General features: G+C 36.5%; 2 protein-coding genes across 5 annotated transcripts in view; one reads left to right on the forward strand and one right to left on the reverse strand.

The window, feature by feature from the left end:
* The window catches only part of Fur2 (furin-like protease 2), a 322,659-nt gene extending 308,199 nt beyond the window's left edge, over positions 1 to 14,460 (reverse strand). For all 4 annotated transcript variants that reach the window (XM_025217937.2, XM_089083368.1, XM_089083367.1 and 1 more), the window contains exons 1-2: positions 13,947 to 14,460; positions 1,658 to 2,375 (exon numbers count right to left, since the gene is read on the reverse strand). In XM_025217937.2, coding sequence (XP_025073722.2) covers positions 1,658 to 1,837 — 180 coding nt within the window. In that variant the 5' untranslated portion in view covers positions 1,838 to 2,375; positions 13,947 to 14,460. The remainder of the gene's footprint in view (positions 1 to 1,657; positions 2,376 to 13,946) is intronic.
* Positions 14,461 to 16,835: 2,375 nt separating this feature from the next.
* RpS17 (ribosomal protein S17) lies at positions 16,836 to 18,026 on the forward strand. Its single transcript, XM_011636747.2, has 3 exons — positions 16,836 to 16,945; positions 17,221 to 17,372; positions 17,717 to 18,026. Exons 1-3 carry the CDS (start codon positions 16,943 to 16,945, stop codon positions 17,952 to 17,954), a joined length of 393 nt encoding a protein of 130 aa, XP_011635049.1. The 5' UTR covers positions 16,836 to 16,942; the 3' UTR covers positions 17,955 to 18,026.
* The last annotated feature ends 139 nt before the right edge of the window (positions 18,027 to 18,165 follow it).

Here is an 18,165-nt window from a genome sequence, read left to right on the forward strand (position 1 = left end):
CGGCCACACTTCCCGTATCCACTCATAGACAAGGACGTGCACAGTTACGCCAGCCGAAAACTGGAGCAAAACGCGTTACCGATCTCTCTTTCTCTCTGTCAGGTTGTTATAAAGTAATTGGAGTCGCATTCGTTAAACACCGATCAACACGGCGCTGTTGACACGCAAGGTAGTTTCGTTGTACATTATAGAAGATGCTTTCAAACTTCACCAATCAAAGTTTCATCCATGGATGCCTAAACCAACTTAAAATCGATATTTCAATGATATAAAAATTTAAGCTTTACAAAGAGATTTAAATTTTTTTAACATTAATCTATTCCTAATGGCTTTTGATCCTTTTATTTAAATTTAATATTAAAAAGAATCCCTATATTAAAATAATTGTAATTTAATCGTAATCATTCATCCATGAATACCTAAATCAATTCAAAATCAATGTTTCAATGATAAAAATTTAAGCTACAAAGAGATTTAAATTTTTTAATCTACTCCTAATAGCTTTTAATCTCTTTTTTTAAATTTAATATAAAAAAATTCCTATATGAAAATAATCAGTGTAATTTAGCATAATCTGATTGAGATGATATATTTTATAACATAATTAATATTAATTCTCATTAGAAGACTAATCTAAAAATAATTTATCTTAATTATATAATTTGTTGTAACACGCATTAATTTATTTTAATGGATAACATGATATGATTCCATAGATAATGTTCCGTTGATTTGTGAATTAAAATGAATCTTAATATGCAAATTGGTTGCAAGTTAATCTTGCAATTGTTGCAAGTTAATCTTAATTCACGATTCTTACTCGATTATATATTATATTACGATGACTTCAAGGTTGCAAGAAATAGCCTACATCAGATAGCCATTTCTGATACAAACGACAATGTTAGAGAACCCTCCAGCAGTGCCACCATCCAATCTGTCTCGTTAAATTGAGTTCTCCCGCCTGCCTCTTTCCCCCCCCCCCAACCTGTTCGACATGATCGACACCCTTTCCCCGTCTATGATCTCGACGGTACAGCATCGCCCGTAACGGAGCATCTAATCTCATCATCGACGCCGGGACGGATAAACGTCAATACGTGATTCGACGTGGAGAACGACGAACACGCGTTGCCAAAAGCTAACTGGTCCCACGGTAATCTTGCAAAGTGCAAGGATACTCGAGGAATCCGGAACTGCGTTCGAGAACATCTCTTCGTAAAGAATCTTGCTTTCCGAGGCATTCGGACATTTATAATTTAATCGGACATCAACGTTCTCCTTTAATTAATGTTGACTTCCTCAACTTCTTAAGAATCAGACAAAAACCATTAAAGTAAAAATTATGTAATTCTCACCATTTAAATTTTATGATAATGTACAAATTATTAATTTATACATATTCTTTTTTTTTTTTAACAAAGAAGAAAAAATATGTAAATCGTTTCATTGACTGTGATTTCGATAGCCCCATATATATTATCGCATATTTCTATTTCTATTTATAAAAATTTGAGAGAGAAAAACTTTTACTAAATTTATAATATTCACAACGTGAATGTCCTGTTCTGTTCGTAGTCAGTTTCGAGACGGGAAATTCTTTAAGGCGATATTCTCGACATCGCTTTCTCCTTAGGAAAAGTACTAGTGGACTTACCTGTCCATGATTGTCGAATCCATGCTCCTGGGCGATCTCATCAGCAGTCTCCGGTCCGCTGGGCACGTAAACGGCAAACTGATTCGAATAGATCGGCACTGGTCGCGATCGCGGTCTCGGTTCGGATCTCGCACCGGCCAGCAGCATGCACACAACCAACAACGTCACCCTGAAGATCATGTCGTCGACGGCGAGTGACGACGACGAGTCCTGCGATTATCCCGGACGGTATTTCCCGACACTGTGGAGAAACGCGCGAATGTCGCGATCTCGCCGACGCGTCTCGGATGAGACGACGCGTGTGTTACGCACGACGGGATAATCTCGCGTTACCTTACTGTCGAGCGGAATCGCGGATGACTTTTCGCGAGTCGATCTCGATGCTCGTCGGAACTCACGAGTCTCACATCGGATCCGCGCGCACTTTCCGCCAGAAGACACAGTGGCAGACGACGGGAGTGACGGACACGTCGCTGACGGATGAAGTCGTGGTGAAAACGAGTCGACGGTGCTGCGCCGTGAGTTTCGCTCGTCGTCGTCGTCGTCGTCGTCGTCGTCGTCGTCTTCGTCGTCGTCGTCGTCGTCGTCGTCGTCGTCGTCGTCGTCGTCGTCGTCTTCGTCGTCGTCGTCGTCGTTGTCGTCGTCGTCGTCGTCGTCGTCGCCGTGGTTGTCGTTGTCGTCGTCGGTGAGACGTTGGTTCGGGCGGACTGGTCTTACCCTGCAACACAAAGGACAAGGAAAACCACAGGTTATAGTTCAGTGTGCATTCGTGTCACGCGCGCGGAGTCGGAAGGACGCGGCGGGAATTCTTGCGGGCGCGCGCGAGCGTTGTGATATTAATTGTCACCGAGGGGGAGTTCGTTTTTCCTGCTTCTTGACGTGCGCGTCGCGGATTTGCATTACAATGTTTCGCCATGGGCGTGCACGCGTCCGCGCGAATGTTTGCAAACTTCCTTCCTCTTTCTACTCCTCACACACATTCCTCCTCTGTCTCATCCTCTCTATTTCACGTTTCTCGGATGAAAGAAAAAGGGTAGAGGAGGGGAAGGAGCAAGGGAGGGAACGAGAGGGAGAGGAAGAGAGGAGAGGAGAGAAGAAGAGAGGAGAGGAGAGAGAGAGATAGAGAGAGAAAGAGAGAGAGAGAGAGAGGGGGGAGCAGAACAAAACGATACAAAACCAAGAGCTCACGGCACGTATTATTTAATAACCGAATCCTTTGTTTGCGAAACGGTGACGTACGATGATGCAATTGTTTTGCAAATAACTGAGTGCGTAATACCGGTTCGACACACTTACCCATTTAGCGCGACGCGCAAATAAACGATTGTATCGCAACGAAACGCATTGGCGCGATAGGATGATTATAATGATGTTGGTACAACTATCATGACAAAATACAACTAAACTTGCATAAGCGCATTCGCGGTAATCCTCGGTTAACCGCTTAATGGATGGTATTACAATGACAGATTCCATCGTTCATTTTCCCTATTCGCGGGTAATTAATAATGTTCAATATCTATTTAAATAGTTGACTCATTTGGATTATATTATGAGCGAGAAGGCTCGCTTCTAAAAAAAAAAAAAAAAATCTGCGGAATTATATATAACGCGACACGAAAGGAAAGTTCGCGACATTTCGGTCTTAAAATAATTTCGATCTCGTGACGGCAAAATTGGCTGTTACGCCGATCGAATTGAATTCGACAAGAATGAGGAGGAGAATTAGAGTCGAACTTCCTGAAGCGCATGGCAAAAGCTCCCGATGATCAAATTTCGATTGTGAACCATACGATCGACTGTACGTATCTATATAGTCGCTGCTGAAGTTCGGCAAGTAACTGGTAGACTAGTAAAGCAAAAGGAGAAGTCTGTTTCTACGGCACTGTCGATAGTTACGGCGAAACGAGCGAAAGGCCGAACATGAGGTTTGAAGTTAATCGAGCTCTCTCACGAAACCGTTACCGCTTGTAATGATTCGGGAAATAGACTAAAATACCTAACGGATACGATTTATTCGCGTTGTAATTAAAGAAATAAAAAGACGCTTCAAGAAAGTTGTAGGTAGATAATTATACAATTAGAAAGATACGAGAAAATACAATGCAAAATTCTTACCGTTATAAATCAAGTATATAATCAATTTCAAAATAAAAAGTATTTTACAATAAAAAAATTAATAGTAATACAACTACAAAAAGATAATTTACATCAAAAAATAATTTACAATTCGTGGGAAAAAATTTTAATTATAATTTTATATACTCTGTCAAATATGAAAAGCATTTAAATTGCGTGTATGTACAAAATATGTAATAGAATGCGTATCCAAATACATAACACATAAAATAATGTAAATAGAATTCTGGGTGTGTAAAATGTAGGTCGGTTAAAGTAAACTTGAATATGGAGATGTATCATTAAAAAAAATATAACATCAATACGATATGTCAATTAATATTCAATTACTTAAAATTTTTAATATTATTTAATCACATAATTATAATTAATAATTTAATTCCATTTATACATCATGCTATATTAATACTTATTTACAAATGAATATGACCGCTGTACTAGATTTTTAGTTGTTGAAAAAAAATTATAATACTTTGCGCTTATTTGTTTATTTGTAACAGTATCACTTGCACGCGGCGAATTAATTCCGGCGCTCATCGTAAAATCTACAAATTAAGTAAAAAAATCCGAACCGCGTTTTAAATTCATTTACGAAAGTTCGCGAAAACGGCAATCGCGTAGACCACCGAAATGTGGGCTACAAAAAAGGCAAATCCTCGTAACCGAGTGTGTATATGGACTACCATAGAACCGTCTACCAAATTAGTTTCCTTATGGAAACACATCTCCCAGAAGATCAGTTGGATTCGCTTGTATAGGGTAATTCTGCAACCGCGTGCGGAATAGCGAAACGCTTCGATGAATAGCGTCACATTATCGCGTCTTGTGCCATCTTATCGTTTGCCGACTGTCCTCAGTGGCTCCGAAGTGAGTAATACGAGGAGCAAACAGCGAACGGGACGAACATTCACGTTTATATTCGTGTGCCATACGTTCGTTCACCTGAATTCATTAAAGCCCGAACGTAAAACGAGACGGTCCTTTGACGCGAGGCCACGTCAGACGTCGATTCACTTAATAATGAATGAAATGTCATTGGCATCGGCAGATGTTGAGATAAATCGAATTGTCGAATTAACTGGCGTTTCATCAGGAATATTGGAAAAATTACGAAACTAGTTTGTATATAAATTTTTAGACAGTACACATAATACGGCACGTGTTTGCCCAAATGATGAATATATTCGCTCGGAGCAGCAAATGTATATCAAAGTGAAAATATTATAATTGTGTGTAACAATAATGTAATAAAATTCGTCGCGGAAATATGGCACATTTTGATTTGTGAAATATCTAAATGAACGAATGTCAAATGGATGCGTTACCCGACATTGGCCGATTTGGCTTTAAATAAACAACGAATAAAATTCTATACGATTGAATATGAATTTTTGTTATCGCACATAGGAAGAAGATAAATGAAATATAAAATGTGCATATGGTTATGTCGTTTTTAAAGAAACTTTCTCAACTTTGATAAAATTTAAAATAATACACGAGACTTTCTACAATCTTGAAGGTATAACAAATGTAACATACGTGCATAGTGGAAGTTTGAGGAATTGGTATTTTCAGTCGAGATATTTCATGAAGTTTACATAACAACATAACGCTGACTTGCTATTCGTGCTGTCGCTCATGGTGTATCATCATTACATGCTTTGCTCTCGTATACTTCGATAAAGCGGACTCGACAAACTTGTATTTTAACGAGTCGAATTTTAAGATTTATACGCTTGTAAAATAGGTCTGCGTCTATTTAAAAACGACCGTGTCTGGAAGACTGGCTGGTCGAAGCACGATATTTGAACGAGTATGCGACCGATTTCGATGACGTCAAGACTTTCATATATCATTTTTAGCACATGAAACATTGCTTCAAAGAAGCTTTTAAATCGGGCACATGTTCTTATCCACATATGTAAATTTCACATATATATCTATATATAGAGCCGTCTATGTAGATCGCACAAAATATTGACACAAAAACTAGAATTTCGATGAATTGCATTGAAATTTGTTTATTAGTTTATTAGTTTATTAGTTTATTAGTTTGAATTGTTTATTAGAAACGAACAAAAGAAAAACAAAGCCGCTGCTTTAAAAAAAATTTCGATGCATCCCATTAAAATTGTACGGATAATTAAAAACTCTCTTCATCTCACCGGAGGATTTTTAAGCTGGTAACTGTTCGTGAGTTGATAATTTGAAAAGAACTTTTAGCTAAACTTAAATTTCAGTTCCTCAGCCTGGCAGGCTTGAAAAAAGACAATAACCCAAGTATCGAGTATTCAATAAACGCTCACTCGTTAATTAAACGCAAAATTCCGCGCACGCACCGCGGCGAAATATGCCGGGCACGTCTATGTATTAGATACAAAGAATGCCGGTCGAGCCAAACGCGATTCGCGATCACGGGAGCGGAACACGGGGGCGTCTCCTGTCATGTGCTATTTAAATTGCAAGAACCACCTGCACGACACTATCGTCCGCAATTAAGGAGACCGCGTACTTCGGTCGCCACCGGCGAAGAATATAAACTCGTCCCATGAAACTTCGGAACGCTCGCTCGCTCGCTCGCTCACTCGCTCGCTCGCTGTGTTAATGTCTGCAGAAGTTAAATCCCGAGTGAATACAGGTCAGTAATAAAGCGTTTCGGAGCGAGGAAGCTGCGTTTGCCGAGGAAATACGGTCCAGCGAAACCAACGCGGGATTCTTGCCCGAAAGCAGGATCGCACGGCTGTTAACGCATTTCGCGATATCACTCCATTTCACGTGTACGCGATGTTAACAACTTACAACGGGAGAATATTTAACTCAACAACTAAACAATGTGGAGTAGCAGAGGTACGCTCGTGGCGCATCACATATACGCCACAATACGGAACAAAAATTAATTGTAAAGAAGTAATTTATTTCAGCCGGTAGAAAAATCTCTTTCGCGTAAAAATGCGTAAAAATTTATTTGAAATAAGAGATCGCAATGTAATGTGTAATTGCTTTCGTTATCCGTATTTCAAAATGACGTATGACAAAATTATTCACGCGTAGCGTTAACTTTGAGCGATGTTGTGTAAATACTGAGATATTAATACATAGAAAAGGATGAAACATTGTATTATATAACACACGCGTTTTCATAGAAATGTGTGCTACTAAATGTCTTATAAACAAAATAATATTATATACAGTACATGTAAATAAAAACAAATTAATTAAAAGCTCCCAAAAATTTGTAAAAGTTACTCCATCTTCAATATTTAATGATACTTTCAAGCTCAGTGAAGTCGGATTTAATAGCCGGACTGCAACAATCGCTCGCCCGAGTGCAAGGAGTTAAAAGAAGTGCGCTCGCTTGCATCTAAGGAAGTTGAGATGAACGACAATGTCGGGGAATCCTGGCGTTTCCCAGCAATTAAGCGTTCGTAATCTCCCAGTGCTCCAATGAATTCTCAAGTCGCTCGTAAAAAAGTCGCGGACAAGATTTCTTCGGCGACAACGTCGAAGAGTAAAGAGGAGTAACACAATTCTCGCTTCCCTTTGACTCTTCGCTTCTTTCCATCACCCACCGCCATGGTAACCCTCTTTTTGAAGTGAGAAGGATCGTAATGCTATACGTATGCAGCCCGTATGGGATAAAAGCCACAGAGACTGAAACCGCGATACGAATAGCAAGTGCGATGTTGTATATAACCCCGATACATCGCAAACGTGCGTGCATGCGTGCATCCCTTTCAGAAGAATCTTGCCATATGTGCATACATATCTATTCATGTTGCGAACGGAATTACCGATGATGTTGCGGGTTGAGTGAAAAATACAAAATGCAAAAAAATTCTGGAATATATTAATTAACCCGTAAGTGCTCGCGTGGGAGTCGAATTAACTCGGAACTTGGAAGCTACTTGCATTTACCAATCAAAAAATTATGTGAAGAAATATTTTCTAAAATATGAGATTTTAATTTCTGCTTAAAAATTGTTTTTTATATTTTTTATATTTATATATTATATTTTATATTTAAAACACGTTTCAGTTTCTAATTATTTATGAATAAATATGAAAAATTTTGTTTACACATTAAATATAAATAAATTAAGATATGAATAAAATCCCATGTGATCATAATTAAAATAAATTAAGATATGATTTCCACGCGAGTATTTACGGTTAAATTAGTATTTACGGGTTAAATGATTTAATGAAGATCGTAATTAAACTCACACATCAAGTAAAGAGAATTTGTGGAATATGTTAATTGTGGAATATGTTAATTACGCAATTTTATATATCAGTTTTAGCCTATCAAATATTTTATATTATTTTCTATTTCATTTTATATATAACATATCTTGTTATCATTTTTCGCAAAAAAATAAAAGTTATAAACTATTACATTAATAATATAGACTATCATAATAATAATTCTATTCTTTCTTTTCTGCTTCTTCTATCATTCTCAAGTAATATTTTTCTCAAGTAATATTTTTTTTTCAAACTATATTGTAAACTATTTTATTATATCTATTTGTATTTTATGCTTTTTACAAAATGCAAGATTTAATTTTTTAAAAACTATATTTCTAACAGAATATTTCTTTCTTATTTCGAGATATTTTTCTTAAAAGCTTGATATACCGTATGCCATTCTAAATGTTTAAATTATATAAGCCGCATACATTTTATATGGCTTAAGAAATCCATTTTTCCAATTCTTCAATCAACCCAATTCTTTTTTTAGATTGCATGCCAACCAAATTTCAATTATATTAAATACAATGTTCGACAAAATTTTATATAATTGAATACATAATTTTATATAATTGAAATTTGTATGTTTATGACAAATTATATTTCATATTACACTTATTTTTATTACAATTACAGGGTTGAATCATTTATTTTCTAGTATTTAATAAATATATATTAAATCAATAATAAATATATCACGAACATTTATTTACAATTAAAACAAGTACGACAAACGTGACTTTATTATTTACTATTTGCTCGTTTCGTTTATGTTTGAATTGTAAAATAAAAATTCCATTCACGCTATTTTCAAAGAACAACGGTTTTTAGTTTGTTTTTATCGGAAACGAATTGCTCCTTTTTTCACACGAGGCATTCATCTGTTTTTTCTTATCAATCAAGTTATACACGTATGCAGAAATTTAAAAAGAGGGAAATTTTTGTCATTATTTTGTGCTTGAACGTAAGTGCCATTCATGCGGCAAAAATGCGATCGATGCTCCTCCGTATAATATTTCCGACCCATTTTCATTCTCCGGGTCTCTCTCTCTCTCTCTCTTTCTCTTTCTCTCAAAAGCGGGACAAAGCACACTTCAGAGCGTAAATATTTTCCCGCAAACGACGTGCGTAACTACGCGTAGGACAGACGCGATCGCGGAAAAGTTGAGGGCGAGTCGGTTGTCCGGGAGGGGAAAAAAAATGGGGAAAAACGTTACGAGTGCATTCATACGCGCGCGATGCAAAACGCCACGTAAAAGTGAATTTCGCCCGACGTGAATTTGTATGCGCTTTTGGGAAAAAGCTTTCGAAAACAGGCGCCATCGCTCCGCATCGGCGAAATGTACCGTGCGTGCGTGAAACATAAGACAATTAATTACAACTAACCGTCACAGCGGATGACATAGCGTGCGCGTGTTCCACATTCGACAATAAATACAGTCGCCTGATATTAAACTTCATTTTTTATCTCGTGATAAAAATTCGTCCGCTACTCTGCTAACTACACCTGAGAATCGGACGACCATAGTTTGCGCGAGATATGAATGAGTGAAATATGATGTGTATAAATATACATTATCATGACGTGGACTCGTGGTCGCGATGGCACAATGATGTCAAATTTGAAAACGTTCCTTGAAAGACTTTACCGATAATTCCGGCAAAGCTATCAATGCTCTGAAAGAGAAAGAGATTGAAATACTTTACTACGTGTAAAAAAAAAAAAAAAAGGATTTCACGTGTGTTACTTTTGGTCGCACAGCTTACGTATTCCGTACACGTGCAAATACACTGTGGTTAAATGAAGCTGCAGTTGGAGGCTTCTAATCATACGTGAAAAAGTCGGTGGCCGCGATCCGCGTGAACAAGGTTCCATTACATCGTCACACATCACAGTGTGCTGCTATATAATTACAAGCTGATGTAAAAAACATGATTCTTTTTTCGTATGATATTTCATGTGAGTTTGATTATATGAGAACATGTCAGTTTTAAGCACTGCATGCTCGTTTAAAATAGATCAACAGATACATGCATAAGTATACGTTAATGTTCGCGTTCTGTATGTGCTTATTTATACATTTTATTTTTTATATTGCAACATATATACTTACTAATGGACATTTTTTTTTCAATTGTAACAAGCTTTTTATGGAATGTTAATAAAATCATATGACCGCATAGTCATAATATTTAAAACTGAATATAATCGATTAAAATATTATTGTAAAAAAAAAAAAAAAAAAGAGAGAGAGAACAATACGGCATATATTTTAGCATATATTCTTATCGTACAAATGAAATTGAAAAAGATTTTTTTCTATTAAATGAGAATAAATAAAAGTAAAATGTAGAAAAAAAATGTACTAATATGTATTCTAATATGATAAATAAATAATAATAAATAATAAAATATAGTCCCACAGTATGCTTGCAATATGTATCAATATTTTTGAGCCGTTTTGAGCCGTTTCGAGCCGTTTTAATATGCGGAAATCGCAAACAAAACGAACAAGTATCTATACATCAATTCTAGTAAAAAAATAATCGCGTCTTTAAATAGCAACGCAATTACGTATAGCGCAATTACGTGATAGCGTAGTTTTTATACATAATTAAAAGGAACTATGTCAAACATAAACGATCAATACGATCGATTCACGTCAGAAAATCAATGTTGTGTGACTCATCATTGTATGATTCATTTATTCCCTGCGAAAAGATTTAACTAAATCTTAAATATATATTTATATAAAGAAAAATAATTTAAAATATATTTAGACAGAAAAAAGAACCATTTCAAACAAAGTAAAAATAATATAAAACCATTATTTCTTAATTATTTGAAAAATTCATTGAAACTTGGCAATTATGAGGCTTTCTCTTTACTCGTTGTTAACAATGTTCCATTCGCAATGTAAATTTATTTCTTTCTATTATGGATATTTCAATCACATCGATTAAATCTTATATTATAAAAAGAGAACTTGGAACTTCCACTTTGTAAAATATAAAAGGGGATACAAACTAAAAAGTTTCTCGCTATTCAAGTATTGCATTAAACGCAAAAGAGTGTTTACCCTGCGCGACACCCACGCGCAATTTTCTACCGAAGTTACAGTCCTCCTGCTACGGTAAAAAGGGTGGAAAAAAGATGAGAGAAAAGGGAGTGGCGACCCGGTTGCGTCAAGATGGTAGGGACGGCGTGTACATCACGGAGGAGTTGGATCGCGAGAGCACACTACTCCGTCGTGCGGCGTAATTACGCAGTATTACGGGCGACGTTACGACGGGGATGTTACGTTAACGTGGCTCATGTTGTACGTGGCGTATGCGCGCGAATTAAGAAGACGGAATTAAAGTAGCGCTGCAAATTCGTTCGCGCGACTGGTTTTACGACGACACGGACCGAAATAGAAAGCTTCCTTTCACACGTAGATTCTCAGTATGCAGCCGTATCCACCGCGACAAAAGTAATTCCCCTTACTTCCCCCTATTGCGCTCGAAAAAACGCAACATTTATAGAAATAGAAAGCAATCATTCGTTCGACAGAAAGCTCGACAGAGGACATTCGGAATAATCGATAATTTTCAGCTTAAAATCGCGTTCGAATCCGAATCGTATTGTTACATCGTCGATTGACCATGTCTTTTTACTTCAAGTTGCAAGAAAAAGTTAAAAGTGACATATTTTGTTTGCACAGGGCCTTTCTCGCGAGAATAATAACGTCTCTCGAATTTAATGATGGAATTTCATAGTGTATTTTCTCGTGAATCGCGTGAAACGGGCTTAAGGGACAGGAGAAAAGAAGAACGACGCGTTCGTCCGCCGACTCCTCTAATGCCCGCATATTTCGCGACACGTCGCGAGGAGAGACAGCGACTCGACTCGCGTTGCGCGCAATATTTCTTGCGCGCGACGTTTCATGCATACGGCATCGATGACGATTTTTCAACGGAGCAACTTCCTGGTCGCCTCACCGACAGATTGTTATACTTGCACCTCGTACGTTTATCACGAATGATGAAATGGAATAATTGAAATATTTATAAGCAGACTAACACAAACGTTTTTATTTTATCATCGCCTCCCAATTTAAAAGCTATTTTAAAGGAATTGTGGTTATGATTCTACTGTTTATTTTAAATTCGTCAAATAGCTCTCGATAAATTTTAAATATATAATAATTGACGATGGTATTTTGGTATCTACTATTTAATATCAAAAATATTCGTGCTGAAAGTTCTATAACGGATAGCCACAAGAAACGCTACGTTATTATTTTCCATTTTCCATTTGTAGTATGTGCATTAAAATTGCACTCATCGTCATTGAATCTTAATTTATGTACATAATTATACGTATATTACTGCACGCAAGAAAATTTATCGTGAAGCGCGTAATAAATGATTTCTTCATTTAATCACGCAAAAAATAAGAAAATTAATTTAGACTTGCGAATTAAAAAATGTTTATCGACAACATAATAACAGACCCAAATTTTAGAAAATTATTATTAAAAGATATATTTAAAAGTGAAAAAAAAAATATATATATAAATCGCGTATAAATAATATAAAAGTTCCTCCATTTAGTCACAAATGCGCGAATTAAGACTTGTGTATAATAAAATCCAATCAACAACGTAAAAATAAACCATATCTTTGAGAAATAATTATCATGGCAAAATAAAAGAAATATATTTTATATATATATATATTTGAAAGGCTACTTAAATAGTGACAGTAATATAATGAGCATAAAACAGACTTAAATAGCACAGTAATAATAAACATGAAATAAAAACATGCATTCTCTGCAAAAAGAGAAAGACTCTCTGACAGAATAACAAAAAATGTTTGCCAAACAATATTAATGAGCTTAAGATTCCGCGTTGCTTAAAGTTCCGGTATTGAAAGTGAAGAAATTTCATCATGTTCTTAAAAACGCGATTCGGCCGGCAGCGGTCAAGGCCGACCTCGATTTTCGACGAAAGCGAGGGAGATAGAGGATATGGACGACCCGCGACCTTTCGGCAGAGAAATTTCGAATAAGCGTGCGCGAACACTACACGTTAAGAACGAATGTTCGATTGCTTTGAACGGGCGAGTCTTACGGCACGACTCTCCCGACGAAGGAAATCGGCGAAGGACGAGCGCGTGTGGAGGAGAAAGTCTTTGTCGGACTAGCTGGAGCACGCTCGATGTCAGCTGACGAAGGCCGCCAAAGACGAAACGTTGACAAATCGTAATATAACGTAATAATACCGAAAGGTCGCAGAGTGCGACAAGAAATTTATCCCGTTTTCCTGTCGCGCGCGTTTCCGCATTCTCCGTAATTAAAACAAGCGACGAAATACACATTGGAAATGTGGAGGAAAGAACGGGCTCTCGGAGAGTGCAGCAAAGTGCAGCTAATAGAAATCACAACTACACTTCCCTGCTTACGTAAGAAATGTGGAAGTGACCTTGGAATTGGAGTTCGGCGTTCCCAGATCCTAAGCACATGACAACGCTTTTATTCGTTTTTATCTAAGAACGTCATAGTCGTAGTCATAGTCGTAGTCAATAGTCATAGTCGATTCTCTCTTTCTCTCTTATGTTTAAGATCGTTTAAGACCATATTCCACCCAATAAAATGACCATATAAGCTTTACTTACGACAGTCTTAAATATAAGGATGGACTATGAATATCGGCCTAAATTAATAATGACGATGATATTAATGACACTGGATGCGGATCGGGAGAGGGAGAGAACGGAGTGAAGCGACGCGAGTGACGGGGCGGAGGGTTATATCGCGCGAGTGGAACGGCGGCTAACGTCGCGTCAAAGGTGACGTCCGGTGATCCCGATGTGCATCGCGTGATTTTTACGCGTAGATCTTGCCGGGACTTACCTGATGCGACGGATGTCTGTTTCCACGTAATCGAAGACTGGTCTCCGAGAGAGAAGAGCGAGTCCACTATGAGAGAATACAAGTGTCACCACCGCTTCGAGCGCGCATGAAAAATCACAGGGGGTTTCTATTATCTCTCGACGATGCACCGCGGCATGTTCCTCTTCCGGCACGACACGCGGCGAACACCCTTCTTGACGTCGGAAAAGTCGCGGTCAAACTTCCGTCGTTACGCGTAGAAAACAGATGTAAAAGACGGCGTGATCGGAAGACACTCGCGCAAACGGAAGAAGAGAGAGATGTGACGAAAGAGAAAGAAAGAGAGAGAAGAAGACGCGGCCGAATTTCCTGTCCCGACCGAACAGTCACCCGATCGCGAGCGCGTCCCGTACCGCCGCCACTGGATGTAGCACACCGAACGTAGGCACCGCGCACACTGACTGCTCTCGCCGTTCACCAAGGCGATAAACAAACTCACCACCCGCCTCTCTCCCTTCCCGCGACACGACTACGCGCACGATCGCTCTCTCACTCGGGCTCGGTGGCTCTCGCTCCCACTCCGTCCGACTCATCCCCACTCCCGCGGTCCTCTCGTCACACTGTAGCGCGCGCACACGCTTCGTCTCGCTTTATCCCCCCTCTCTCCCCGCAGCGCCGTCTGTTCTCCGCGAACAGCACTGTTGTCCTCTTTGTACTGCGCGCTTTGTTGATTTCAAGGAATTCCGACTATTACCAAATTCGAAGAGTTGTTTTGATCGCTCCTTGATTTTCAAAGACGCACGCACGGCACATCGGGTATACGAGTGTTATTTTGCTATTTCCTGATTGAGAAAACAGACTTACATACGTGATAGAATACAGAATGATATTTCGATTCATATAATGTCTCGAATTTCACATATTGAATCGCGGCCCGAAGTACGCGCGTTCCCGTTGGCGACATCTCTCAGGGATAAAGCTCAAGCAACAAGTCGGATGAAGAGTAATGAATAATATTTTATCCGTCCAGTTTGAGTTCAAGTTACGCCACCAGATGTCAGAAATCGCGCATCACAAAAACCGATATGATAATACAGAATTTTCCAGATCTTTTGCCATATTCAAATCTTTCAATATATCTCTTTCCCATTATTAAAAATCAATTTAAATCATTTTAAAAATTTCTCTCTATTTCAAAAAACATCATCATTTATTCTTGTTAAATTCTATTTCAAAGGTAAATATGGTAGAATATTTAGTAAGCGCGCTTTGAGGTTCCATTTTCAATTATAGTAATGAATATGTGAATTACATAATCATAATTTATTTCCACAAAAATATATTTAGTATAATATTCGCGAATTTAAACTTATTTTATAAGATAAAACAAGCTCTACATGTTAGTTTAAAACTCAAACGCTTCGTCGGTAATATCGCAATTGCAAATATAAACACGAGTTTAGTCAATACAAAATGTGAAACCAATGTAGATTGATTTCGGTTTAATTTATTTTTTTATGCTTTTCATAGTTAAGAAAAAGAGTAAATTACTAAATCGAGAATAAAATTATTAGATATTAATAGAAATAGACAATAAAGATGGTTACCTTGTTCACGAGAAGTCGAATCTCGAACGAAAAAAAATTATCCAATAGCCACTATGATTGATCAATATTTTCTCCGTTCGAGATTACGGATCGATTTCTTGAATCGATTTCTAGCCACGAGATTTTATATAGCATGTATGATGAGATATTATTCAATTCATGCGAAATAAAGAAATGATAATTATACAATTCAAAGTTATAAATATTTAGCAATGATTTCATATTTTCAATGCACCACGGGAAAATAATTCCTTAAAGCAGCCAATCACAATGATTAAATCCATGTGTTCGATAATTACATTTTTTGCGTTTAAAATATTTTCTTCGTGGTACGAAAAAATTTATAAACAGTTGATTGACAGAGAATTTTGGAAACCTGAATATATTCACTATTGTATAAAAATCAATATGTACAAGAAATTTGTCATAAATAAAGTATTACTCTTATATATATTTAATTTAAAAAAAAGATAAAAGAAAAAGAAACATGAAATAACATACCTATATGAACACCGTTGTTATTTCGCGTGGAAACGAAAATGATCAAACAGCGAATTATATAAAAGTAATCGATAATGGCATAGATATATGTACTTGATAATCATTTATGTATTTGCGGCATTTCCGATTCTTCAGAGAAAATAATGCAAAATATATGAGAAGGACTTTACCATTAAAAGCGAATCGCTATTATCGAGATTATAATAATAGCGACTTGAAATACCTGAAATATTACGATATTCGATATTTTATGATCAATATTTGACACTTTTCGAAAAACACTCGTTATGTTCGCACGTATAAAATTAAATAAAAATAATTTTTAAAAATATAAAGCTATTTTCAAGTGTGATCTTTTTTACTGCAACGGTTCGATTAATGAATGCGATTCGAAATCGGACGAAAATCATATTGCCATTCTCGAAATATCTAAATGAAATTATACTGTATTTTTATATGAAAAGAAAACTTTGAAGAAGAAATATAATATTTTTATAGATATTAAAGATATTATTAAGAAAATCAAAATATTAAATTAATTGTAATTTGATATCTGTTTTCTGATATTGAAAATAATTAATATGTTGAATCGAATATTAAAAATTGCATAAATTTTAACAAAACTGATATGAAATGTTATATAAAATAGAAAAAAAAAATTTTATGTCTTCAATTTATCATTCGCTTTACAATCGATGATTATTTCAATATTTTGTAAGCGATAATATTTTGTAACTATATTTCTTTGTTATCATTCGTATTCTTGTATTGATTTCTTGTTTTCCTACCTCGGCTACGAGTTTGTTCTCAATTTCTCCGCTTGTCGTCGACAGTGTCGCGTGAAGCCTCGCCAGTTTTCCTATCTTCCTTTTAGATCGATCCGTGTCTTTTTCCGGTAATCGAGTCAAGATGGTGCGTATATCGTAACGTGTTTTAATTTTAATTCGCGAAAAATCAAAGAGATCCATGAGAAATCATCAATGAATCACGCGCACTCGTTTTATAGATCTTTTATTTTAACCGAAAGTGCTAATATTAATCGACTAAGCGTCGTCGTGACAATGTGTTGAATCTAGCTTAGATATTAGGTTATGTTCGAATTTTGGCAGTGCTATTCACAACAATTATGTAGGATAAGCCGTATTACATTGAATTATTGATTCATATTGCCTTTCCACAATTTGCAGAGTCGCGTCAGAACGAAGACGGTCAAAAAGGCCGCGAAGCTTATTATCGAGAAGTATTATCCACGTCTCACCTTGGACTTCCACACGAATAAGAGGATATGCGAGGAAATTGCTATTATTCCTAGCAAATCCTTGCGCAATAAAATTGCTGGGTAAGTGCATCGCAATATTTTAATCCTAATTTCTCAAAATTCATTTTGTTTTACCAAATACTCAAATTTTAATAAATGAAATTAATGTAACATGATTTTTTTGATTATAATATATTTGTTACAATAATTGTGTTTACAATTATTGTAACAAATATATTATAATCAAAATAATCATTATGTTACATTAATTTCATTTATTAAAATTTGAGTATTTGGTAAATATAATAACACGAGGTAGAATAGGTTAATTTGTAACTTTTATATTATATCTATTATATCTCTATATCTATTTAATTATAAAATTTTCAAAGCTATGTTTATAATTATATTTTAATCATTGTTAGATTTGTCACTCACCTGATGAAAAGGCTTAGGCACAGTCAGGTACGTGGTATCTCCATCAAGCTGCAGGAAGAAGAGAGGGAACGCAGAGACAACTACGTTCCCGAAGTTTCTGCTTTGGAGCATGACATCATTGAGGTTGATCCTGAGACCAAGGAGATGTTGAAGATGCTTGAATTCAACAACATTACTGGACTCCAACTCACACAGCCTGTCCCACAATTTAGCAGACGTTCTTAAAAATCGTTCCCTACATTACTAAGAAAATGGTTGGTCATGCACTTTTCAAATAAAGTTGCGAACTAACACTCACGATACGTGTGCTACTTATTGTTATTCAGTATTTTTTTCTTATAATAATTCTTATATAAATTGATCATTAACAATTCCTAATATTCCGACTAGTCGACTAGTAACTTGAGCTGTCTGTTCCAAGTTTTCGAAAAAAAAA

This window comes from Pogonomyrmex barbatus, unplaced genomic scaffold (assembly GCF_055798465.1).
Source record: "Pogonomyrmex barbatus isolate J1 unplaced genomic scaffold, ASM5579846v1 scaffold7, whole genome shotgun sequence".
Taxonomy (NCBI): domain Eukaryota; kingdom Metazoa; phylum Arthropoda; class Insecta; order Hymenoptera; family Formicidae; genus Pogonomyrmex; species Pogonomyrmex barbatus.